At 44.5% G+C, this 26,975-nt stretch overlaps 1 protein-coding gene across 1 annotated transcript in view; it reads left to right on the top strand.

Moving 5' to 3' along the window:
* Positions 1-26,975, top strand: part of AFF3 (ALF transcription elongation factor 3) — a 2,012,018-nt gene that overhangs the window by 1,915,791 nt on the left and 69,252 nt on the right. Inside the window, exons 14-15 of the mRNA XM_069204392.1 lie at positions 2,335-2,459; positions 5,470-5,533. Coding sequence (XP_069060493.1) covers positions 2,335-2,459; positions 5,470-5,533 — 189 coding nt within the window. The remainder of the gene's footprint in view (positions 1-2,334; positions 2,460-5,469; positions 5,534-26,975) is intronic.

Raw genomic sequence — 26,975 nt, 5'->3', positions numbered from 1 at the left:
CTACGTTGTGGGTGACAGATGCTTCTTGCGTGAAAGTATGGGGTTGGTGGGCTGTTGAGGGGCTGGGTTTGAGTACTGTTATGTTTTCAACACTAGTGTTGTACTGTTTGTATATTTGTTTTACACTGCACTCAGACACACATACGTCAAATCCTTCAGTGGTTAGGCTCCGATGCATGGTCATTTAACTCATGCTGACATACTCTCCACCTGGTCTCCTTGGTGGGGGGGATACCACCTGTCCCCCCTCCGTTCACACACGTTCCCCTCACCAGAGATGATTTTCCAAGTCCTGTCCTGGAACGTTGATGGATTGCTAGATTGCATAAAACGCACTACAGTCCTCTCTTTCTCCATGAGGTCCTGATGCTCCTAGAAACCCACCTCCTAGGGAACCGTTGCCTCTCCCTGGCATGTGAAGGGCTACAACGGCGTCTTTCATTCACACTTCGCTCGGGGCTCCCGGGGTTGTCCATTCTATTACATTGCGCCTTCCCTATGACCATCACCCAGGAAGTCTGAGACCCCCAGGGATGCTACCTTGCCCTTGCTGGCACAATTGAGGGCTAATCCATCACCTTTATCTGGGTTTATGCTCCCCCGACGGGCCTAGAAGTCTATCTCTATGAGTTATCCAAGGTCTTTCTGATTCTTCTACAGGGGTTGACACTGATAGGCGGGGAAAGTCCTTGTTCCACTAGCCCTCTTTCTGTAACCCAACAAGCTGGGGCTAGTCACCTTTCAGATTGGGCTACTGCCCTGGGTCTTTGTGATGTCTGGAGGATGTGCAATCACAATTTACTCACACCTCAGCAGCGCACTACACCCACTCCCTTATTGATCTAATCTTCATGCTGGCCTTGGAATGCTGTGTGGTGTCAAGCACCCAGATTCTTGCCCGTGGCATATCAGACCTCCTTCACCTTGATTCACCTAGAAACACCCCCCCCCCCCAAATCACATGTGGCACCTAAAACACGTGGTACCTCCTGGACAAATCCTACACTGAAGCCCTTGGCGAAGAGCTGCAGGCCTACTTCCGACGTAATGACGGCTCTGTCAGCTCGGTCAGTAACCTCTGGACCGCCGGTAAGGCGACTATTAGGGGATATGCCAAGGTGCAGGTTTGGGCATAGAAGCACGCTTGATCTTTGGACATTACTAAATTGGATGCTCGCGCTCTGCACTTGAAAGGTGATCTACCAGCTAACCCTTGGTGTGAAGTGCTTTGGCAGCTGAGCCTTGTCCATGAGGAGACACACCTCCAATCCCTAGAAGCGGTGAAGCAACTATGGCGTACCACGGCAGCTAAAGTCTATGTCTAGGGGGGACAGGATCTGCTATATTGGCTGGCCTCCCATCCGCTGGCGAATATGATTGTACCCAAGATAGCAGATGACCTTGGTGTCACCCACCACATCTCCGACATAGCTCACACATTTGCAGTATACTATGGTCACTTATACGCAGCACCGTTACTAGCGGACTCTAGTTCAACTTCCCAGTTCCTTAATGACGTGCCTCTTACTTGGTTTATCCCAGTCTGAGATTCACATGTTTGATGAATCACTAACAGTCATGCTTGTTTCTGGTCCAGGGAGGACCAGCCCTGCAATTTGGGTGGGACTGTTCCCATGGCGAACAGGGCCAAGACTGATACACGGCTGGGTCCAAACTGGAATGGCATTGCAAGCAAAAAAACTGATGGATTAAACCCAGATCTGTGTCTGGGAGTGAATGTTTAATTTGCTCCACATTCCGTCCATCATCTGTTCTTTTTGCATTTGTCGCCCTAACTGGGAATGGTATGTCCAAACGTGGGTCCCGTGTTTGCTATGCCACAAGATTTAAGGTAGCCTGGCCGAGGAAGGGTAATATTCTGAAACTTGTTCCAGGATGCTCGTTTCTGGTCTAGAGAGGACTTGGCCTGGCAGTTTGGGGTGGACTGTTCACATGTGAAGCAGGGTCAAGACTGACTTGCATACAGCTGGGTCCAAACTGGAATGGCATGGCAAGCAAAAAAACTGATGGATTAAATCCAGATCTGTGACTGGGGCCAAATGTTTGTTTTGTTCCACATTCCGTCCATCATCTGTTCTTTTTGTACAAAGATTTTTGCGGCATAATGATTTGGTTGTCTTTTTATATTTGTGTATATTTTATATTTTCTTGCGTGAGATTTTGCTTCAATATTGACATAAATCAATATTGCATGCAATGTTTCCAACGTTTTTAAAGTTTCCTTTTGGAAAAGCTGTTCCTCAGTGACATACGTAACATTAAAAATTTAAGTTATTTGTTAATTAACTTCTTTCGTTGCTCTTTCCTTTTCAGAGAACCAATCACCGTAGTTCAGAGAATGGTTCTGACAATAAACATTTGCCCCAAAGAGAAGTCCAATTGCCCCACGCAAATGGCCACAGCCATTGCAGGAGACCAAAGCTTATCTTTGATGATACGTGAGTATTTCCTCCATCAGTATGTTTGCAACTGCAGAAAAGCAAATTGTAAAAAAAAACAGCTTCAAAACTACTGAGAAAATAGATGTTGTTGGCTGTTGCCCATGTAGTAATGTGTGTCGGAATTATTAATCAAATTTTAACGTCTTCACAGACGGGAGAATTTACAAAGGTCCAAGAAATAGCAATCCTGCGCTATACGTGTGTTTATAATCCTATACACACTCTCTTACAGTAACAGGAGAGACACAAAAAACACCGCACTCCATGTTCTGCTGTAAAGTGCAATCTCCACAACGAAAAGACGGTGACACACCAGAGTCGGTATAAATTGTATTCGATCACCAACTTTGAACCCAAGGTGGGTGTCCACTAACAGGAATAGAGTCACCGGCGATTCAAATTAGATATCATCATGCTGCTGTGTTGGTCTTTTGTAAACATAGGCCTAAATTTAAGAGGGCCTAGCGCCTCCTTGCGCCACATTTGTGCCGTTTTTTATGACGTTAAAGTGGCTCAACGAGGCCGAATTCGCCACGCCAGATTGACAAAGTGCCGCAATGCATGCATTGCGCCACTTTGTAACCCCTTGCGCAACATTATGACTGCTCCAGGCATAATGTATGCAAGGGGCATTCCCCCATTTGGGGGACTGCAGAACTGGCACAGTGGAATCTAAGAGATTTCACTGTGCCATATTTGCGGCATTGCAGGCGTTAAAAGGAGGAACACCATTATTTATAATTGGCCTCCATGTACTTTGCAGGATTAGTGCCAAAATCCGTCAAAGTACAACAATAGCGTAAAAAATGTTGACGCTATTTTCCCTGACCTGCAACATGGTGCAACGTATGTTTAATATGGCACACACATGGTGGCGTTAGGGGATGCTAAGGGGTGACTGAAAAGTGGCACTGCATATAATGCAGCCCCACCTTTCTTGAATTTGGGCCTTAGTTGAGGACGCGTTCACAGCAGCCAGAGAAGAGTAAACAGTTCATACTTCAAAGGCAAAGGCAGAAGATCTGTGTAGTTTATCACTGTATGCCATACACCTGAAGTTTTAAATGGTCAGGGTCTGATTAAATACAGTTGTAGTTGTGCGCGGGCTGTTTTGCAGGGAACCTGCTTCACCCAAGGTTTGATAGGATTGGACTGGTACTAGTGCATTTTTTACCCTGAATTTGCCGCCTGTTGACTTGCCTGGTGCACATTTGCACTGAAAAATTAAATTAGCAAGTATAAATTTGAATTTTATAGCTAGCAGCAGAGAATGCGTATATCTGTCTACAAAACTCTTGAAGAAAACCCACGTCTGAGCCCCTGTCTGTGGGCTTTTGAGTCCTCGTGGGACTGGAACACCAAAGGAAGCAGAATGGTGTCGTATTCTAAAATGAGGAGGGCGTTTTACTTTCCATTATCATGGGCTATCTGCGATACTATGAGCATGATAAGAAGACATTTTCACACTGTTCCCAGCCGTTGAGAAGGTAGAGAGAGATTCAAGCCGATTCCCATGAATACTGATTAAATTTACCTTGGGACTGAGAATGAGTTCATCGTACTAACCAGCAGAGAAGGACCCCCACCCCTCTGGATTTTTTTTTGCCTGTCGAGACCCTTACACTCCTCTTTTTAATGCTTTGTCAAACAGCGTTGAATCATTTTAAGTTTTCAAGGACCTTAATGCGTGTTACTGTGGCTTAGTGACTTTTATTTAAATAATTTTCATCACGATCGTGCTACATGTAACGTATAATTTAATGTAATGTCTCTCATCAGTTTTCTAATGTTTCAGTTTATATTGAATGTAGTTGTTTTTCTGAGCATTTATTAATGTACCCCTCATCACGCTTTAAATGTGAAATTTATCATAAATAACTAAATAAACGGACGCTTTCTCTTATTTAAGGTACGTGAGCTCCTCCCCGCAAAAGGGGATTCCACCATCTTAAAAGCCCAAACAATGATCAAATAAAACCAGCAGTCCCCAAAGCGTGATCTGAAGTGAAGTGATTATTTAGAGCTGTGGAAAAAAACGACCCTTTTCTTAATTATTTGCAGAAAATCAATGTCCACCCTTTACTGTTGAAATTGTTTAAAGTTAAGAGGTAAAATCTGTGTTCGTGTGATATTGATTTACCGAATGTGTGACAGTGTGAAGCTGCATCGAACAAAAGTCTTTGCCATTACCAGCTACCTTTGTAATACTCGCAGCCGACACCTGAACAGGGTCATAAAAAGGTACAATAAGGAGAAAACAAAGCAACGAGCCATCTCTAGTAATGCTTCTGCAGGATGTAGGGCCCACAAACCTCCCCGTGCCCCAGACCTTACAAAACCGTAAAACGGGGCCCATGTTAGACCCTCCTAACACTTGTGTGTATGTTTTTTCAAGTACAATAAGTGCCTTTTCCTAAGTATTAAAACAAAGGCAGTCCACAAAAAGAGAAAAGGGATGGGGGTTTGTGCAAGGTAGAGGCAGGGAAGGCGTACAGGGTGAGCGGAAGCTGTAGCCTGGCTGTAGGGAGGGTTATCTCCTCCCCTTTGAGCTGAAGGTGGAGGAGTGGAGTTGCCTCTTTTGCAATCCCTGTCACTTTCCAGCTGTGGGTTCCCATCCAGTCAACCGGGTTGATGGCAGACCCAGTAATTTCAGGTCCGGAAACACTAGACCACTTATAGTATGGCGAAGCAGTATCTCCTATATGGCGGGGGAGGCTGTTGCTATGGGGAAAGGTGAGTGGAATGGAGAAGCCGCTACAAGGGTAGGTACTCCAACACTGGGATGTGAAACACAAAAATATATACATCGCAAACATATATATTTGTCTTTGTACCTTCTAAGTCCTCAGCAAAAAATATCAATGACGCCAACCTCTATTTTATCCAGGATTCCTTCTTTGTCCTCTGTCACTCACTGTAGAAGGCAATATTGTGTTAAAAGTGACTGCTTATCAGTAAGGTAGAAAAACACTATGCCAAAAATAAACATATTTCTGTTCTCATGTAGGCCTCGGCGGGCGGACTACTTTATGCAGGAAGCCAAACGCATGAAGCACAAAGCAGATGCAATGGTAAGAAATATTACTCATTTATATCTCGTCATCCTGTCAAGGCAATCAAATAAAATATTACTTTTTAGGTCTGGCTTGGTAGATTTATGTTGCTGCACAACAAGGGTACCACGTGCACAAACACACACAACATACAGACACTGAAAAAGTGTAAAAAGAGGTTTTTGGTCACCCCATTTCAACTACTGGTTTGTTTGGGCAAGCCCTCAACAGACATTGCCTTGCTGAGCTGGTAGTGCCATTTGAATTACACCCCAGCAGTAGTCCACCATGGTATAGCATTATTAACCAAAACTTGCTCATAATAAGTATGTGGCCTTTTATTTTTTGCATTTAAGTGTATTGGAAAAGGATGCCAACATCAGCATGCACAAAATTGCACTGCTGAAAAGTAGCTTGCAACATGCATTTGTGGCTGGCAAGATGCACATGAAATTTGCCATCCATAATGTGGCATCCCGTCACATAACCAGGAAAATAGTGTTATGCTGCCCCAAAAGAACATGAAGCAAATGCAACCTTATATACATCATATATGTTTGGGCTACCTTATGTGAGCATAGAGGAAAGTGGCCACTACATTAACCTGATTCATTATGGAGTGTGGTGAAGTCTGCTGCAGATTTAAAAAAGTCACACTCATTGTCCATTTCTTTATGCGTATATAGGGCTGTTAACATCAAAAACATTGTGAGCTTTGTCCGACCACAACATCCGCTCCATGCGCTCCTGGCATGGCTTGATCAAATATGGGTGCGTTTATTTAATTGCTGGAGCAGCGCCACTACAAAATGCCCATCACATTTACTAACTCCATTGTGAAGCTCAGTAGGGCTAGTGGAAGAATTAAGAAGAAACACTTCCTGTGTCTGTTTTTTATCTCCACTAGAGGGCCATCAGCAATGAAACCAGCGTGAGCTTTGTCCAGCCACGTTCCTATGAGTCCAAATTCTCCTGGTTCAATATAACAGCTTGCTAGTACCCGCGGCCCAGCATTTCTCTGGTTTCTGCCTCACTGTCTTCTGGAACCTCCCTTCCACTGTCTCCTTGCTGTGCTCCCTCTGACAAGTATTTCCCTCATCTAGGTCACGTATTGTACCTCCCACTGCCTCCTGCTTTCTTTCTAAAGCTTTCCACCTATCTGTCTCCCCTCAACTTTACATTTTCTTTTAAAAGTTTCTATTGACTTTTCACTCCCTACCGCCAGTCAATTCTCCCAACCATCTTTCCGCTTTTCCCTGTTCAATGCCTTTACCCTGTTCTTTCTCCCTGTTCACCTGCCTCTGCACCCTTCCGTTCTGCTTCCTTGTCTTACTGTAAATTTCCATTGCCATCAGATCTTCTTCCCTCTGTGACCCCCTCCAGCAATAACGTTTTTGCCCTTTCCATTTCTGACTCCTCCAATTTCTTTGCACAACATAATTCTCCCTAACCCTTCCAACTGCACCCAGCTTTCCAGATATTCCCCCTTTCTTCACTCACTTAATTTCTCTGCAGCCCTTCCTGGATCCCCTCCCCTTGCAACACTTGATGCTGATTGCCTTGGTGTGAGGGTTTGGGGAGGCAGGACTGGGGTTGTGACTGGTGTCAATGTCCAGCAGCCAAGCAGTGCCCATGGGATTAGGATAGAGCAAATTACCATTTTTAAAATCACGGTAAGCAGATGCAGAAATTCAGGTAGTTATGATAATTTCCGCAGTTTTGCATACATTTTCTTCAAATTAAAAAGAGTGAAATGCAGAGAGAGCCCTGCAGCACACACATTCCTCATTCTGCGCAGAGAGGAATGCATGGAACATGGAATTATTATGCTTTTTGGCATTGTCAGGGTCCTAAAAGTTTAATTACTTTAATGTTAATTGCATTATGTACATTATGCTGTCCGTCCCCTTAGAGTGCACTAAAATCACTTTCCCAGCAGAGGAGCCTGTGCCTGGTGACTGCCTGCCAGGAGGACATTGTTGACAGTAACTGCACACAGGCTTCCCTGATGGGGAATTTGCTTTCCTATTGGGGGTACAGGGAATGTATACACCTTAAAGTAATTATCATTAAGGACCCTCACAGTACTTTAAAAGCAACTGTGATGGGCTTACTTTCGCAGAGCAATGATTCCACTCCACAGGTACAAAATGGGCAAATATGACTTGTTTAAAAATGTATCTGATTTTTTTTGTGCCCACCCCAGGAGGTAACCACGAATAGATGTTGGATGTGGTGAGTTCGTACAGCTGTGCTGCTTCCAGGCTGGGCCACTCATATTGCTATGCCTGACACTTGCACACCTGAACTATGATCACTCACAAAGCTCAATCCATGTCTGTCAGATACACGCACGTAAAACAGATGAACTAGAATAGCTGGGCTGCCTGTACTATGATAATGAACACACCCAAACCGCTTTCCCAGGTGAATGCACACAGCCTAGATTAACCTAGAAAGCACATCCTCTTCTGTGAGGTCCAAATGCAAAGTCGTTGTTAATCCCCAAAGTGTGACCACCAGTGCCAGATCCACGCATACTCTTCCCCCACATCGCCCAACACACAGCTTGGCCACGTCTGCAAGATAAACTCATATAGCTCATCCACACAGCTGAGGCACCTGTGGCAGATTTTCCCACTCACAGACACACAACATAGATGTATTGACAGAGCTGGGTCACTCCGTTCAGAACAACCCCACACATGCACGATCTAGGTGTATCCACACTGCTTGCCACCTCTACCCAGTCCATGCACCCAATATCCAAGGTGAGTCCACATAGCTAGTTCACTTACACAATATGCCCACTTCTTCCATGTTCACATGCACAATGCAGGTTTACTGTCATAGCTGAGTTTCTTCTCAAAGGACCCTGCCCCCACCACATACACAGTGCAAGATTATTTACACAACTGGAACATTACTGCCAGTAACACTCAATACACACAGTTCAGGGGAACCGTCACAGCTTGGCCACCTTTGCCAGTTCCATACACACTGCTCATTCCTCGCACAACTTTCTCCTGCCGGAGTGTTAATGCAGATCTCCCTCAAAGAGCTCTTTCAAGCACACCAGAAACATTCCAAACTGTCTACTGTAGCTCTGCCCTCTTGGCAACAACTACCTTAACCAAAAACATCCAAATAAGAAAATATAATGAAAATATCATGAGCTTCTGAAAAATGTCAAAGAAAAGTTTTAGAAAACTGGCAAATTGAAGAACCACATGTTTTCTAAAAAGTTACATTTTCACATATACAGTCGGGTTTGGATAAAACAGACTGTGCAGAAGAAGGAATAGATAAAGAAATAAACCCCCTGCGTCTCCTCCCTCTCATAATTCTGCTTGCTGGTGTAAATATCGTGAAATAATATCAATGATTACTGTACAATCTAATTTTTAAATATTATGTTGTTTTTCGTACTCTGCTTGAGCCACCTTGCAAATGTTCACTTAATTACTGTAATACATGATTAACTTAAGAATACCACTTGTGTGGGTGCCCGGGAGAAGGTTGCTTGCTTAAAGTGGGCCCTGCTTAGAGTGGCCTATGGTCGCTGTTGCTGTAATGGAACTTTGCTTCACACTCATAGGTCGTGCATTGGCTTGAGGCTCATGCCTCTCAAGGTTCCTGCAACCCAGGTCCTAATGCGGAGTGGTGTAAACCATCCAGCTCCTCTCACATCCCGTCTAGAGAGGAGCAGGAGCACCGCTCTGCATTAGAATCTGGCAAGACTGTGTGAGCAAGGACTAGGCAGCCATGATTTTACTCGTTCATTGGTTTTATGTGGGAATTAGATATTGATGTGGCAACACAACCTGATTACCTGGCATGTTGCATGAGTGTGTGTAACACAGCAAGGAAGTATGGTGGTAGATGGCATTTTCTGTCCTGAGGAGACCCACGAAAATTACTTGGTGGGTCAAAACGTAGACACTAAAGAAGGGAGTGTCTACCACAAATGTATTTTTCAACAGGAGTCGAGGTTACATTGGACTGTGTAGTATTCAACAATGGGGCATCCTTTTTCGTGTTACATTATATAAATTATATAAATATATATATATATATATAAATATATATATATATATATATATATGTATATATATATATATATATATATATGTTCGATGGCATGTGTAGCTGCAGATACACATGCTGTGCATTATCCTGTCATCTAGTGTTGGGCTCGGAGTGTTACAAGTTGTTTTTTTTCTTTGAAGAAGTCTTTTCGAGTCACGAGACCGAGGGACTCCTCCCCTTCAGCTCCATTGCGCATGGGGGTCGACTCCATCTTAGATTGTTTTATTTCCGCCATTGGGTTCGGACGTGTTCCTCTTAGCTCCGTATTTCGATTCGGGAAAGTTAGTCAGTTATCGGAAAATTTGACGGTATTGTTCGCGCTCGGTACCGGTTGAGTGTTAGCACATCGACACCGAAGAAAGAAGCGTTCCGGCGGCCCTTCGGGGCTTCCACTCTCCAGCGGGGCCTGGTCGGCCCGACCGTGTCCATCTTCAAACCTCATGGACCAGACCCCCTTCCGCTTCTGCCCCAGTTGCCACGCAAAGTATCCTTATACAGACCAACACTTTGTCTGTAATCTGTGTTTATCTCCGGAACACAGGGAGGATACTTGCGAGGCCTGTCGGGCATTTCGATCCAACAAAACACTACGAGATCGAAGAGCTCGAAGACTCCAGATGGAGTCGACACCGGCCGAGCAGATCGACATCGAGGAAGAGGAGAGATTCTCCATTCGAGATTCGGACGAGTCCGAAAGTGAGCAGCTGAAACAGCAACAAACTGTGAGTAAACCAGCCCCGGCAAAGGCTCAAACAAAGATAATAAAGGCCAAGGGGATGCCATCGCCAACAGGCCATGGCTTAACCCAAAAACACGGTGACCAAACATCGGCACCGAAAAAGGCCTCCCAGCTGCCGGAGACATCCGACTCCGGTCGAGATACCGGCTCCGAACCATCTCGGCACTGAGAGTTCGGCACCACTAAAGTCAAGAAGGTTTCCTCAGAGCCGAAAAAGACTGTACAAAAAGCATCGGTGCCGAAACATGCAGCCAGCCTCGGAGCCGAAACCAGGATCCTATACAGAAGAGCAAGGCCTTTCAAGTCAGTTGCAAGGGCACAGATATGAACAAGAACTGGGCATGGGAGAGCCAGACCATACCCAGAGGAGGTTGCACATGCATAAGGACACAGGGAAAATCCAAACTCTTCCTCCAATAAAAATCAAGCGAAAGCTACCATTCCAGGAGACGGAAATGCAGCCAAAAGCGAAAGTGGCTATAGAGAAAACACCACCAAGGTTCTCGCCACAGCAGTCTCCATTACATTCGCCACACCTGTCCCCGGTAGCAACAGCCCCAATGATGCAGTCGCCGACACATACGGGGATGACCCAAGATGACCCGGATGCATGGAACTTGTATGATGCACCGGTCTCAGACAATAGTCCCGATTGCTACCCGGCAAGGCCATCACCACCTGAGGACAGCACTGCATGTATGCAGGTGGTTTCAAGGGCAGCTACATTCCATCATGTAGCAATGCATGCAGAACCCATAGACGACGACTTTTTGTTTAACACCTTGTCATCTACTCACACCTCATACCAAAATTTGCCAATGCTGCCAGGCATGTTAAAACACCCCAAACAAGTGTTCCAGGACCCAGTAAAAGGCAGAGCCATGACGCCTAGGGTGGAGAAGAAATATAAACCTCCCCCAACGGACCCTGTGTTTATCACACAACAATTAACTCCTGATTCGGTGGTAGTGGGAGCAGCCCGAAAGAGGGCAAACTCCCAATCCTCAGGAGACGCACCACCGCCCGACAAGGAAAGTCGGAAATTTGATGCAGCAGGCAAGAGGGTGGCAGCACAGGCAGCCAATCAATGGAGGATTGCCAATTCTCAGGCTCTACTGGCTCGATACGACAGGGCACATTGGGATGAAATGCAACATCTCATTCAGCACCTTCCCAAAGAGTACCAAAAACGTGCCCAACAGGTTGTTGAGGAAGGTCAAACTATTTCTAACAACCAAATAAGGTCGGCTATGGACTCAGCAGACACGGCGGCAAGGACAGTGAACACTGCAGTAACCATTCGTAGGCATGCATGGTTACGGAGCTCCGGATTTAAGCCAGAAATCCAGCAGGCTGTGCTGAATATGCTGTTCAACCAAGAACAATTGTTTGGGCCGGAGGTGGATACGGCAATAGAAAAACTTAAAAAGGACACAGACACAGCCAAAGCCATGGGCGCGCTCTACTCCCCACAGAGCAGAGGCACTTTTAGAAAGCCGCACTTTAGGGGCGGGGGGTTCGTTCCCAACCCACAGAGCCTTCCACCTCACAAGTCAGACCCACATATCAGGGCCAGTATCAGAGAGGAGGTTTTCCAGGACAATATAGGGGTGGACAATTCCCTAAAACAAGAGGGAAATTCCAGAGCCCAAAAACCCCACAAACCAAACAGTGACTTCAATGTCACAAACCCCCACCACTCAACACCAGTAGGGGGGAGACTTACTGCATATTACAACAACTGGGAACACATAACTATGGACGCATGGGTCCTAGCCATTATCCAACATGGTTATTGCATAGAATTCCTACAATTGCCACCAGATGTGCCTCCAAGAGCACACAATATGTCCAAACAACACTTAGACCTGTTACAACTAGAAGTCCAAGCTTTGTTACAAAAATAAGCAATAGAATTAGTGCCCAACCATCAAAAAGGAACAGGTGTCTTCTCCCTGTATTTCCTAATTCCAAAGAAAGACAAAACTCTGAGACCCATATTAGACCTCAGAACACTGAATCTTTACATCAAATCAGATCACTTTCACATGGTGACACTTCAAGACGTGATTCCCTTGCTCAAAAAACAAGACTACATGTCAACATTAGATCTCAAGGATGCTTATTTCCACATACCCATACATCCTTCCCACAGGAAATACTTAAGGTTTGTAATCCAAGGCGTGCATTACCAATTCAATGTGTTGCCATTCAGGATAACAACAGCCCCAAGGGTATTCACAAAATACCTTGCAGTAGTAGCCGCTCACATCAGGAGACAGCACATGCACGTATTCCCTTACTTAGACGATTGGTTAATAAAAACCAGCACTCAGTAACAGTGTCTTCTGCACACACAATACGTCATAGAAACCCTACACAAACTAGGGTTCTCTCTAAACTACCAAAAATCACATCTACAACTGTGCCAAATACAACAATATTTAGGAGCAACAATCAACACACAAAAGGCGATTGCCACTCCAAGTCCACAAAGAGTACAAGCCTTCCAAAATATAATGTTAAACATGTACCCAAACCAGCACTATCAAGTGAGGTTTGTAATGAAACTTCTAGGCATGATGTCTTCATGCATAGCCATTGTCCCAAACGCAAGACTACACATGCGGCCCCTACAACAATGCCTAGCAAAGCAATGGACACAAGCACAGGGTCAACTCCAAGATCTAGTGTTGATAGACCGCCAGACACGCTTCTCGCCTCAATGGTGGAACCCTATAAATTTCAACCAATGGCGGCCATTCCAAGACCCAGTGCCTCAATACGTGATCACAACAGATGCTTCCATGATGGGGTGGGGAGCACACCTCAACCAGCACAGTATACAGGGACAATGGGACGTTCACCAAAACAACTGCATACAAATCATTTAGAACTGTTAGCAGTGTTTCTAGCATTGAAAGCATTTCAACCACTAATAACCCACAAACACATTCTGGTCAAAACAGACAACATGACAACAATGTATTACCTAAACAAACAAGGAGGGACACACTCATCACAACTGTGTCTCTTAGCACAAAAGGTTTGGCATTGGGCGATTCGCAATCACATTCGCCTAATAGCACAGTACATCCCAGGGATTCAAAACCAGTTGGCCGACAATCTCAGTCGAGATCACCAACAAACACACGAATGGGAAATTCATTCCCAGATACTACAAAATTACTTTCTACGCTGGGGAACACCAGAAATAGACCTATTCGCAACAAAAGACAACGCAAAATGCCAAAACTTCACGTCCAGGTATCCACACCCTCAGTCCAAGGGCAATGCGTTTTGGATGAGTTGGTCAGGGATATTTGTTTATGCTTTTCCCCCTCTCCCATTCCTTCCTTATCTGGTAAACAAATTGAGTCAAAACAAACTTAAACTAATACTAATAGCACCAACCTGGGCTCGGCAACCGTGGTACACAACACTACTAGACCTGTCAGTAGTACCTCACATCAAATTACCAAACAGACCAGATCTGTTAACTCAACACAAACAACAGATCAGACACCCGAATCCAGCATCGCTCAATTTAGCAATCTGGCTCCTGAAGTCTTAGAATTTGGACATTTAGACCTTACACAAGAATGTATGGAAGTTATTAAACAAGCTAGAAAACCTACTACAAGACATTGTTACGCAAACAAATGGAAAAGATTTGTTTATTACTGCCATAATAATCAAATTCAACCACTACATGCTTCCGCAAAAAACATTGTAAGATACTTATTACACTTACAAAAATCTAAACTAGCTTTTTCTTCAATTAAAATACATCTCACAGCAATATCTGCCTATCTGCAAATTACACATTCAACATCACTTTTTAGAATCCCAGTCATCAAAGCATTTATGGAGGGATTAAAAAGAATCATACCCCCGAGAACACCACCAGTCCCCTCGTGGAACCTCAATATTGTGTTAACACGACTCATGGGACCACCATTTGAACCCATGCACTCTTGTGAGATGCAATACTTAACTTGGAAAGTAGCCTTCCTGATAGCTATCACATCTCTTAGAAGAGTAAGTGAAATACAAGCATTTACTATACAAGAACCCTTTATACAAATACATAAACATAAAGTGGTTCTCTGTACAAATCCCAAATTCTTACCAAAAGTTATATCACCGTTCCACCTAAACCAAACAGTGGAACTCCCAGTTTTTTTTCCTCAACCAGACTCAGTAGCCGAAAGAGCATTACATACATTAGACATTAAAAGAGCACTTATGTATTACATTGATAGAACAAAACAGTTTCGCAAAACAAAACAATTGTTTGTAGCCTTCCAAAAACCTCATGCAGGAAATCCAGTATCCAAACAAGGCATTGCCAGATGGATAGTAAAATGTATTCAGACCTGCTATATCAAAGCAAAAAGAGATCTACGTATTACACCAAAGGCGCACTCCACTAGGAAAAAAGGCGCCACAATGGCTTTTCTAGGAAATATACCTATGACAGAAATCTGTAAGGCAGCCACATGGTCTACGCCTCATACATTCACAAAACATTACTGTGTAGATGTGTTAACAACACAACAAGCCACAGTAGGACAGGCTGTATTACGAACATTATTTCAAACAACTTCAACTCCTACAGGCTAAGCCACCGCTTTTGGGGAGATTACTGCTTACTAGTCTATGCACAGCATGTGTATCTGCAGCTACACATGTCATCGAACGGAAAATGTCACTTACCCAGTGTACATCTGTTTGTGACATGAGACGCTGCAGATTCACATGCGCCCTGCCACCTCCCCGGGAGCCTGTAGCCATTATAAGTTGGATGAAACTTGTAAATCTGTAAATATATACTATTTTTAGACACATTATGTACATACATACTTACTCCATTGCATGGGCACCTTTACTATATACACAACTCACCCTCTGCTGGAAAAACAATCTAAGATGGAGTCGACGCCCATGCGCAATGGAGCCGAAGGGGAGGAGTCCCTCGGTCCCGTGACTCGAAAAGACTTCTTCAAAGAAAAACAACTTGTAACACTCCGAGCCCAACACTAGATGGCAGGAACAGTGCACAGCATGTGAATCTGCAGCGAAACATGCCACGAACAGATGTACACTGGGTAAGTGACATTTTCCATATATACACATGGCAAACACACACACATATATATATATATATATGTTCGATGGCATGTGTAGCTGCAGATACACATGCTGTGCACATCCCGCCATCTGGTGTTGGGCTCGGAGTGTTACAAGTTGTTTTTCTTCGAAGAAATCTTTTCGAGTCACGAGACCGAGGGACTCCTCCCATTTCGACTCCATTGCGCATGGGCGTCGACTCCATCTTAGATTGTTTTTTTTCCGCCATCGGGTTCGGACGTGTTCCTTTTCGCTCCGTGTTTCGGGTCGGAAAGTTAGTTAGAATCTTGGAAAAAACATCGGTATTGTTTGCGTTCGGTATCGGGTTAGTTACAACAGATCGACACCGAATTTAGAAGAGTTCCGGTGGCCCTTCGGGGTTTTTTCGATCCCCCGTCACGGCCTGGTCGGCCCGGCCACGTGTGAATTCAAGACTGATGGAACGGACCCCATTCCGCTTCTGTCCAAAATGCCATAACAAGTATCCGTATACGGATCAGCATCTGGTCTGTAACTTGTGCTTGTCCCCAGAGCACAAGGAAGATACTTGTGAGGCCTGTCGAGCGTTTCGGTCCAGAAAGACGTTAAGAGACAGAAGAGCCAGAAGACTGCAGATGGCGTCGACGCCGACAGAACAAGAGCGTTTCGAGGAAGAAGAGGAAGCTTTCTCTATCCACGAATCGGAGTCGGAAGAGCTTGAGGCCGAAGAAACGCCGAAAACCGCGAGTAAGACGTCGAAACATAAGACTCACGAGAAGTCAACAAGAGCCCAGGGGACGCCACCGCCAACAGGCCATGGCTTAACCCAAAAAAACAGTGACCGAGCCAAGGCACCGAAAAAGGGCACGCTGGTGTCGAAGTCATCCGACTCCGGTCGAGATACCGCCACACAGCAATCTCGGACCCGAGACATCGGCTCTGAGAAATTTCGGCACCGTGACAGCGGCACCGAACAAATTCGGCACTGAGACACCACCACGCCGAAAATTACAAAGGTTTCTTCGGAGCCTAAAAAGACCTCCGAAAAAGTTTCGGTTCCGAAACATCCAACCTCGGAGCCGAGAACAGGTTCCTATACAGAGGAACAAGGATTAGCCTCACAAATGAAAAAACATAGATTTGGAGAGGAACTTCAAGCTGTAGAGCCAGACTATACTCAAAGGAGGCTCCACATTCATCAAGACACAGGGAAGATAACCACTCTTCCTCCAATTAAAACAAAAAGAAAACTTGCCTTTCACGAAAAGGACAAGGAGCCACAGGCAAAGGTGGCAAAGAAAACAACTCCACCACCTTCTCCACCACCATCAGTGCACACATCACCAGTAGCAACTCCTCCACTGATGCACTCCCCGACTCATACTGCCATGAGTCAAGATGATCCCGATGCATGGGACCTTTACGATGCTCCAGTATCGGACAACAGCCCAGACTCGTACCCTACCAGGCCGTCCCCTCCTGAGGACAGTACATCTTACACACAGGTGATCGCAAGGGCAGCTGCTTTCCATAACGTCACCTTGCATTCAGAACCAATTGAGGATGACTTCTTGTTTAACACGCTAACCTCCACTCATAGCCAGTACCAAAGACTACCTATGCTCCCAGGAATGCTAAAACATTCAAAACAAATCTTTCAGGATCCTGTTAAAGGCCGAGCCATAACTCCAAGGGTGGAGAAAAAGTACAAGCCACCGCCAACAGATCCTGTTTATATTACAACGCAGTTAACTCCAGACTCAGTAGTTGTCGGGGCAGCTCGTAAGAGAGCAAACTCTCATACCTCGGGAGACGCACCACCTCCAGACAAAGAGAGTCGCAAATTTGATGCTGCGGGCAAAAGGGTTGCAGCACAAGCAGCAAACCAATGGCGCATTGCCAATTCACAAGCGCTTTTGGCAAGATATGACAGGGCTCACTGGGATGAGATGCAACATTTGATAGAACACTTACCCAAGGAGTTCCAAAAAAGAGCACAACAAGTGGTGGAAGAAGGACAAAGTATCTCTAATAATCAGATACGGTCTTCAATGGATGCAGCAGATACGGCTGCCAGGACAGTAAATACTGCAATAACAATAAGAAGGCACGCATGGCTCCGCACGTCAGGTTTCAAGCCGGAAATTCAACAAGCCGTGCTAAATATGCCATTTAATGAACAGCAGTTGTTTGGGCCGGAAGTCGACACTGCTATTGAGAAACTCAAGAAAGACACTGATACGGCAAAAGCCATGGGCGCACTCTACTCCCCGCAGAGCAGAGGCACCTTTCGCAAAACACCTTTTAGGGGAGGGTTTCGAGGACAACCTACAGAAACCACAACATCACAAACAAGGCCCACTTACCAAAGCCAATATCAGCGGGGAAGTTTTCGGGGGCAATATAGAGGGGCACAATTCCAAAGAAGTAGAGGAAAATTCCAAAGCCCCAAAAGTCCTCAAAATAAGCAGTGACTCACAAGTCACACATCCCCATCACATAACACCTGTGGGGGGAAGATTAAGCCAATTTTACAAACATTGGGAGGAGATAACAACAGATACTTGGGTACTAGCAATTATCCAGCATGGTTATTGCATAGAATTTCGCGAATTCCCTCCAACAGTCCCACCGAAAACACACAGTATGTCGAAACAACATATAAATCTTCTAGGATTAGAAGTTCAACCATTGCTCCAAAAAGAAGCAATAGAATTAGTACCAAAACAAGAACTAAACACAGGAGTTTACTCACTGTACTTTCTGATACCCAAAAAAGACAAAACTCTAAGACCTATACTAGATCTCAGAATATTAAATACATACATCAAATCAGACCATTTTCACATGGTTACATTACAAGAAGTAATCCCACTGCTCAAACAACAAGACTACATGACAACACTGGATCTAAAGGATGCATATTTCCATATACCAATACATCCTTCACACAGGAAGTACCTAAGGTTTGTATTCCAAGGGATACATTACCAATTCAAAGTGTTGCCATTCGGAATAACAACTGCGCCAAGAGTTTTTACAAAATGTCTAGCAGTAGTAGCTGCACATATCAGAAGGCAGCAAATACATGTGTTCCCGTACCTAGACGATTGGTTAATCAAAACCAACACGCAAAAACAGTGTTCACAAATTACGTCATAGAAACCCTACACAAACTAGGTTTCTCAATCAATTACTCAAAGTCACACCTTCTGCTGTGTCAAACACAGCAATACCTAGGAGCAACAATCAACACAGTAAAAGGAATTGCCACTCCAAGTCCACAAAGAGTCCAAACATTCCAAAATGTCATACAAGCCATGTATCCAAACCAAAAGATACAGGTCAAATTAGTAATAAAACTCCTAGGCATGATGTCCTCATGCATAGCCATTGTCCCAAACGCAAGGTTGCACATGCGGCCCTTACAACAGTGCCTAGCATCACAGTGGTCACAGGCACAGGGTCAACTTCTAGATCTGGTGTTGATAGACCGCCAAACATACATCTCGCTTCAATGGTGGAACAGTATAAATTTAAACCAAGGGCGGCATTTCAAGACCCAGTGCCACAAAACGTAATAACGACAGATGCATCCATGACAAGGTGGGGAGCACACCTCAATCAGCACAGCATCCAAGGACAATGGGACATTCAGCAAAAACAGTTTCATATAAACCACTTAGAACTGTTAGCGGTATTTCTAGCTCTGAAAGCATTTCAACCCATAATAACCCACAAATACATTCTTGTCAAAACAGACAACGTGACAACAATGTATTATCTAAACAAACAGGGAGGAACACACTCGACACAGTTGTGTCTCCTAACACAAAAAATATGGCATTGGGCGATTCACAACCACATTCGCCTAATAGCACAATTTATTCCAGGGATTCAGAATCAGTTAGCAGACAATCTCTCGCGGGATCACCAACAGATCCACGAATTGGAAATTCACCCCCAAATACTGAACACTTACTTCAGAATGTGGGGAACGCCACAAATAGATCTATTTGCAACAAAAGAAAACTCAAAATGCCAAAACTTCGCATCCGGGTACCCACAACATCAGTCTCAGGGCAATGCACTGTGGATGAACTGGTCAGGGATATTTGCGTGCGCTTTTCCCCCTCTCCCACTTCTTCCATATCTAGTAAACAAGTTGAGTCAAAACAAACTCAAACTCATACTAATAGCACCAACATGGGCAAGGCAACCTTGGTACACAACACTACTAAACCTTTCAGTAGTACCTCATATCAAACTGCCAAACAGACCAGATCTGTTAACACAACACAAACAACAGATCAGACATCCAAATCCAGCATCGCTGAATCTAGCAATTTGGCTCCTGAAATCCTAGGATTCGGGCACTTAGACCTCACACAGGAATGTATGGAGGTCATAAAACAGGCTAGAAAACGTACCAATAGACACTGTTATGCAAATAAGTGGAAAAGATTTGTTTATTACTGCCATAATAATCAAATTCAACCTTTACACGCATCTGCAAAAGAGATAGTAGGATACTTACTACATTTGCAGAAATCTAAACTAGCTTTCTCTTCCATTAAAATACATCTTACGGCAATTTCAGCTTACCTGCAAATTACGCACTCAACTTCATTATTTAGGATACCAGTCATAAAAGCGTTTATGGAAGGCCTAAAGAGAATTATACCACCAAGAACACCACCGGTTCCTTCATGGAACCTCAACATTGTCTTAACACGACTCATGGGTCCACCTTTTGAGCCCATGCACTCTTGTGAAATGCAATACTTAACGTGGAGAGTTGCATTTTTAATTGCCATCACATCTCTAAGAAGAGTGAGTGAAATTCAAGCATTTACCATTCAAGAACCATTTATTCAAATACACAAAAATAAAGTTGTTCTACGGACCAATCCTAAATATTTACCAAAAGTAATCTCACCGTTCCACTTGAATCAAACAGTAGAATTACCAGTGTTCTTCCCACTGCCAGATTCTGTAGCTGAAAGAGCACTACATACATTAGACATCAAAAGAGCACTAATGTATTACATTGACAGAACAAAACTAATTCGAAAGACAAAACAACTATTTATCGCCTTTCAAAAACCTCATACAGGAAATCCAATTTCAAAACAAGGCATTGCTAGATGGATAGTTAAGTGCATTCAAACATGCTATCTTAAAGCTAAAAGAGAACTGCCTATTACACCAAAGGCACACTCAACCAGAAAGAAAGGTGCTACCATGGCCTTTCTAGGAAATATTCCAATGAACGAAATATGTAAGGCAGCAACATGGTCTACGCCTCATACATTTACCAAGCACTACTGTGTAGATGTGTTAACTGCACAACAAGCAACAGTAGGTCAAGCTGTACTAAGAACATTATTTCAAACTACTTCAACTCCTACAGGCTGAACCACCGCTTTTGGGGAGATAACTGCTTATTAGTCTATGCACAGCATGTGTATCTGCAGCTACACATGCCATCGAACGGAAAATGTCACTTACCCAGTGTACATCTGTTCGTGGCATTAGTCGCTGCAGATTCACATGCGCCCACCCGCCTCCCCGGGAGCCTGTAGCCGTTCAGAAGTAGATCTTAAACATTTGTACATTTGTAAATATATTACTTTAAACTTCATTATGTACAGACGCATTCACTCCATTGCATGGGCACTATTACTAGCATACACAACTCCTACCTCACCCTCTGCGGGGAAAACAATCTAAGATGGAGTCGACGCCCATGTGCAATGGAGTCGAAATGGGAGGAGTCCCTCGGTCTCGTGACTCGAAAAGACTTCTTCGAAGAAAAACAACTTGTAACACTACGAGCCCAACACCAGATGGCGGGATGTGCACAGCATGTGAATCTGCAGCGACTAATGCCACGAACAGATGTACACTGGGTAAGTGACATTTTCCATATAATTCCTCCTCCTCGCTCTCCTTTCTTGCGGAGAAATGAGCCAATACAGATTTATTGAACCTTCGGCAGACGTTTTACAGATTTGTTTCGACCTCACAACGGGTGTTGGTCACGGAATCCTCAGTCCTTTCTTCATGTCGTTATACAAATACACACACATGGCGCGTCACATTGGGCGCTGCCATAAAGGTAAAGGAAAGACTTCTGTTTACAAAGCAACTTTCAGAAACAATTCTTTGTGCAAATTTACATCACATGAATTGAATTTATAAAAAACGTAATAATGACCCACATCCAAACACCAAAATGATAACGTGCTAAAAAAGGATGAATTGAAATCACACATTTCTGTGCCATGATTCTTCCTCCCTCAGCTTGGATACTATGATCTCATCAATAAAATTCATCAGTGAGTGAAACATTCTCCACCTTTAACAAATACCACACCATTAATCCATTTGCTGAAGTAAAATAAAGTTTCCTTCATATTTCCTCAAATTCAGCTTTATCAAATCAACAATTAAAGTGCAATACCATCGGGGTTGTTCCTCTGGAAGGGCACCAGACACCGTGTAGCGACCCATCACTGCCAAGAGGGGTATATGATGGAGGCCTGGGTGCCTCAGACCCCTACCTCCCAACTAATAGTGATACACGACTGGTTTAACGGGGGATGGGGTGACCCAGCTTACCGGGTGGAATTGGAACTCCTGGGGTTCCCTCGCCTTCTAGACATAATGTATGGGAATCCCCTACCCCGAGGAATGGGAGAGGTTACCAAAGTGATTTTTCAGGCATGGCGTGCTGCCCTGAGAGACACCCACTGGAACGCCACTGTTACCCACCAAACACCACTATGGCGAGGGAATTGGCTAAGCGCAACTGCAGCTCTGGAGGGATTTTGGGAATGGGATCTGGTGGGCATCTCCCTGGTGGGAGACGTGTGGTCAGGGGACTCTACGAAATCTTTCCAAGACTTAAGGAGGGACTTCCAGCTAGCCCAAACACAATTCTTCTGATATCTCTAACTCAGACATGCTTTAAGAACCCACATACCGACAATAGGCTCTCTGCCAGAGTTTAACCCGCTAGAAGCCAAATTACTCATGGGAAATTTAGGAGGGAAAGGTGTTTCCCAAATTTATAAAACGCTGATCAACAATGCTCCTGGAGATCGGAACCTCACTAGATCTAGATGGAAGGCATGGCTGGGTGCTCTAGAGGACACAGAATGGAAAGAAGCCCTGATGACACCCAAGTCTTTAGCGGTGTCGGCCAAGCTCCGCACAGTGCAATTCTATTACTTGCATAGTGCATACTTATCTCCTGCTAGGCTACACCGCGCAGGTCTTCGACCCTCGGCCCAATGCCCACGATGCTTGATCGAACCTGCAGATTTTTTCCACATGGTTTGGTCCTGTCGAGTTATTCTGCCCTACTGGGACTCGGTGCTCCGAGTGCTGGGGAAAGTCTTGGGTTGTGAAATACAAATATCTGCCAAACTGGTCCTACTGGGAGTGATGGAGGACATGAGAGGAACACGGGCCCATCGGGCTCTGGTGGCCACAGCCCTGTTGATAGCCAAGAGGGATATAGCGGCAGCCTGGATCTCCCCCGAGGGCCCATCGCTCCGAAAATGGAAGAAAGGGGTAGACTGGTGTGCAACCCAGGAGAAAGTGGTCTACGACTCTAGAGGGTGTCCTAAGAAATTTGAAAAGATATGGCGAAGATGGATAGACTTGCTTCCATAATAAAGGATGAGAGACTGGCCATGATGGCCGTATTAGAAATAAGACAGTGGCCCACCCCCACAGGTCTAGACTTTTATCCCCCACATTGTGTCTGTTTGGAATTTACTAATGTCCTTGATATCTACTGCAATGTCATTTGGAATTGTAATTGCTCTCTGCTTGATACATCATTGTTCTTTGTCTTTAATCTTACTTTCATTTCCTTGTTGCTACCTTTTCCCAAAAACAATAAAATATGTTTATAAAAAAAAAAAAAAAAAGTGCAATACCATACCAATACTGGTAGCTGTCTTTCTGGGGGTTGGCCTGGGAATCCATTCATCGGCATAGTACCATATTCTTTTATATCCTGTATCCATATAATTAATCTCTGAGTGAAACAATATCTATCTACCCTTTTCAATTTCCACATCATTAATCCATTGGCTGAAGTGAAATACAATTTTTTTCATGTTTCCTCAATTTCAGCTTTAACAAACCAACAATTGAAGTGCAATAGCATACCCAAACTATTAGCTATCTTTCAGGGTTTTTTTGTATGGGGATTATATTATCTAGTGGTGGCTGCCACTAGGTAGTTATAGTTAGGACCTAGGGCCAGATTTATTGAAAAGTGGCACAGCACAGTTCATCCCTTTAGAAACGTAGGGATGTGCTGTATTTAACTGAATACGACACACCCCTGCGATTCCCCCTGCGCTGGCGCTAAATTTAGCTGCCAGCATCAACACAGACATCCTTGCACCATCGTGCAAGAATGTCTGTGTTGAGGGGTCTGATTGTTTATGTGCGGGAAGCTGTGCCTTCCTGCACATAAACAATCACTAATGGCGCTTTGGCAATTCTGTGTGTGCTGCACAATGCAGCACACACAGAAGTGCCAAAGCGTCACATTAAAATTATTGTTTATGTACAGGAAGGGACACCTTCCCGCACATGAACAATAATTTCTGGCATTTTGCTCTTTCTATGCATGCTGCAGAATGCAGCACGTACAGAAAAAGCAAAAATTAGGAGGAATACAAGTATTCCCCCTTGTTGCGCCCTGCTAACGCAACCCCTGGGGGTGGCGTTAGATTTTGGCACTGCCTCAGGTTTACGAAATTTCACAAATCTGAGGCAGCGTAAAAATGCAATGGGTGTTACTGTGGCACGCCCACAACAATACCCATTGCACGCCCCTTCCACGTACAGTGCTGCATGGGAAAGGCCCGTATTTGCAAGGTGGTATTAAGCCACAAAAAGTGACTTAACGCCACCTTGTAAATACAGCGCAGTGCTTAGCGCCATAGGATCATCACAAAAAGTGACACTCCTGTGGCACTAGTGGCCCATAAATATGGCCCCTAGTTACTATAGAAAAAGCATTTTTTGACTTGACTATATCTTTGGTGATGGCTGACTAATCTTCACAAAATGGTCCCGAAAATGTTTACGCTCACTTCAGCTGCTGCCTGAAAAGTTTCAGAGTGATCCATCAAGCAGAGAGCAAGCAAAAGGTGGGATCCCAAAACACATTTTCCCTATTCATTTTTCCACTGGATTGAACTACGCCAAATTTGGCAGAATGGTATGTCTTGGTCCACAAAGATGCCTATTTGTATTTGTTGTAAATTCAGTAGTTTCAGTGAAATTAACGAAAATCCAAATTTGTATATATAGGAACGTGAAGGAATCACAACCCCTTCTGATCTTGTGCTGAGATCTGATTAGCTGCCACACTTCAACAAGAAAGTGTTGGCAGCCATGTTGGGACTCAGCTTCAGCCAACTCCAAGGAAAAAAGTGTGGAAAAAAACAGAAATGGCCAGGGTAGAGTCACCTTGTCCCCTTAGCTCTGGCTGCTGAGAGGGATCCCCAGAGCAAAAAAGCATTTATTTTAAAAAGTTTTGTGGCAGATCTGCGGGTCTGGCAAAAACAAATAAAAAATACTAAGCGTAGGCCCCCGATCTGTCATACTCAAGCCCCCGGGTATGCCAAGTCCCTCGGGCATTATTAATCTTAATGCGGGGGCCACTTGGCCCCCCTGGAGCACCCAGGATGGCCACCTCCCTGGGGCTATTATTAATTTCATTTGGGGGGGAAGTGTGCCCCCCTGCAGCCCCAGGGACCACCACCTCCTCAGGGCACTAATAATATACAGTGCTGGGGGCTGCATGGCCTCCCACAGCCCCAGAGACCACCACTCCCCCAGGGCTACAATAAAAAGAAAGTGAAGGAGGTCCGTTTCAGAGCCCCGGACCACCACCTTCCCCAGACTATATTCATTGGAGGGGGGCGCACAGGCCCCATCGAGGAGTCACTGATGGCCCTGGGGACCGCCAGCCCACAGGGCCGGCTCCTGCTGTGTCCCACGGTGCCCATCCCCAGAACATAGGTGTTTACTGTTGCTTGGTGGGAGCTCACAGCCCCCACCAAGCAAAAGCAAACAAAGTCCGCTTTTTGACAACAGGAGAGCTGTCAAGCAGCTCCTGCTGTCAGAAAGCAGAGTTTTCATCTGTCTTCCCTGCATGCACATATGCGTGCAGGGAAGACAGATGAAAACATTGCTCCCGCAAGCAGGGAGCTGCTATTAAAAGCAGCTCCCTGCTCAGGGGAGCAATTCTGTCTCCCACAAGGTGTGGGGAGCCGGCTAGATCCACAGGGGCATAGAGGCTCCCCCCGCAGTCCTTTCACTCTCTTTCTCTTTCATCAAGTAGTGTGATGGAAGAGAGAGAGAAAAAGATTGTTATTGAAAAGGTCTCTCCATTCAATGACTTGAAGGAATAAGACTAGCAAGATGTGTGGTTTGAATGTTAGACTTATGTTTTGATGCAAAGTAGAACAGAGTCTCTTTTGACATACTGGTAAAGCTCTTGGACTGTCTCTCAGTAGCTTGATGGTTCAAAGCATAGTATCTAAAGGCAGTGGGTCCATTTATTTGCTAATGTTTAGACTGTTAAACCTTCCTAGTAATGGAACATTCATGTCTCTTTCCTCTCGAAATGTGTGTGGGCTGAATGTCATATGTATGTCTGGAGAAAGCACAATTAGGAGTCACCTATTGCCTAATGGTTCAGGTCTCAGACCCTCCCACTTTGAGTTAATGGTTCTAGTACAGGTATGTCTGAAATCAATTCCCTGCTTTGATTTCTTATCAACTTCAAATGTTTAAGGTTCATACAGAAAGGTTTTTCTCACCTGATTTTATTGACAAATTTACTGTTCTTTTCAATTTGTCCTAGAAAATCTCATTCCATTTATTTCATTCATCAAAGCCTAAAAACCTGTCTGTCTCTCTCTCTCTCTGTCTCTCTCTCTCTCTCTCTCTCTCTCTCTCTCTCTCTCTCTCTCTCTCTCTCTCTGTCAATCTCTTACATTCTGTTTGTAATAATGTTTGTATAATGGGATGGAAGAGAGAGAGGGAGAGATAGCCATTGGAATTGTCTCTCCATGCAATTACTTCAGAGAACAAAATCAGACCTATGCAGTAATGTTTAAGGTAACATACTCTCCCACTGAAAGTGTGTCTGTGGTTGTTTCCTTCTTTCAGTTGGTTTAAATAAGGTTAATAATAAAAGGTGAGCTCACTCTTTTTAATTGACAAATACATTTTTGTTTTCAATTTGTCAAGAGATCTCTCATTCTAAGTATGTCATTCCCCAAAGCCTTAACAGTTGTCTATCGCTCTCCCTCTCACTCTCTCTCTGTCTCTCAATTTCTCTTTTTCAATCTCTTTCACCTACTCACACCCTTACGCACTCACTCACAGACCCACTAAGAAACTCATGCATCGACTCACAGACCTACTCAGGCTCTCATGCACCCACTCACAGCCCCACTTAGACCCTTACACACC

This window comes from Pleurodeles waltl, chromosome 8 (genome assembly GCF_031143425.1).
Source record: "Pleurodeles waltl isolate 20211129_DDA chromosome 8, aPleWal1.hap1.20221129, whole genome shotgun sequence".
Classification (NCBI taxonomy): Eukaryota; Metazoa; Chordata; class Amphibia; order Caudata; family Salamandridae; genus Pleurodeles; species Pleurodeles waltl.
Note: the sequence above shows the minus strand (reverse complement) of the source record. Positions and strands in the feature narration are given on the sequence as shown.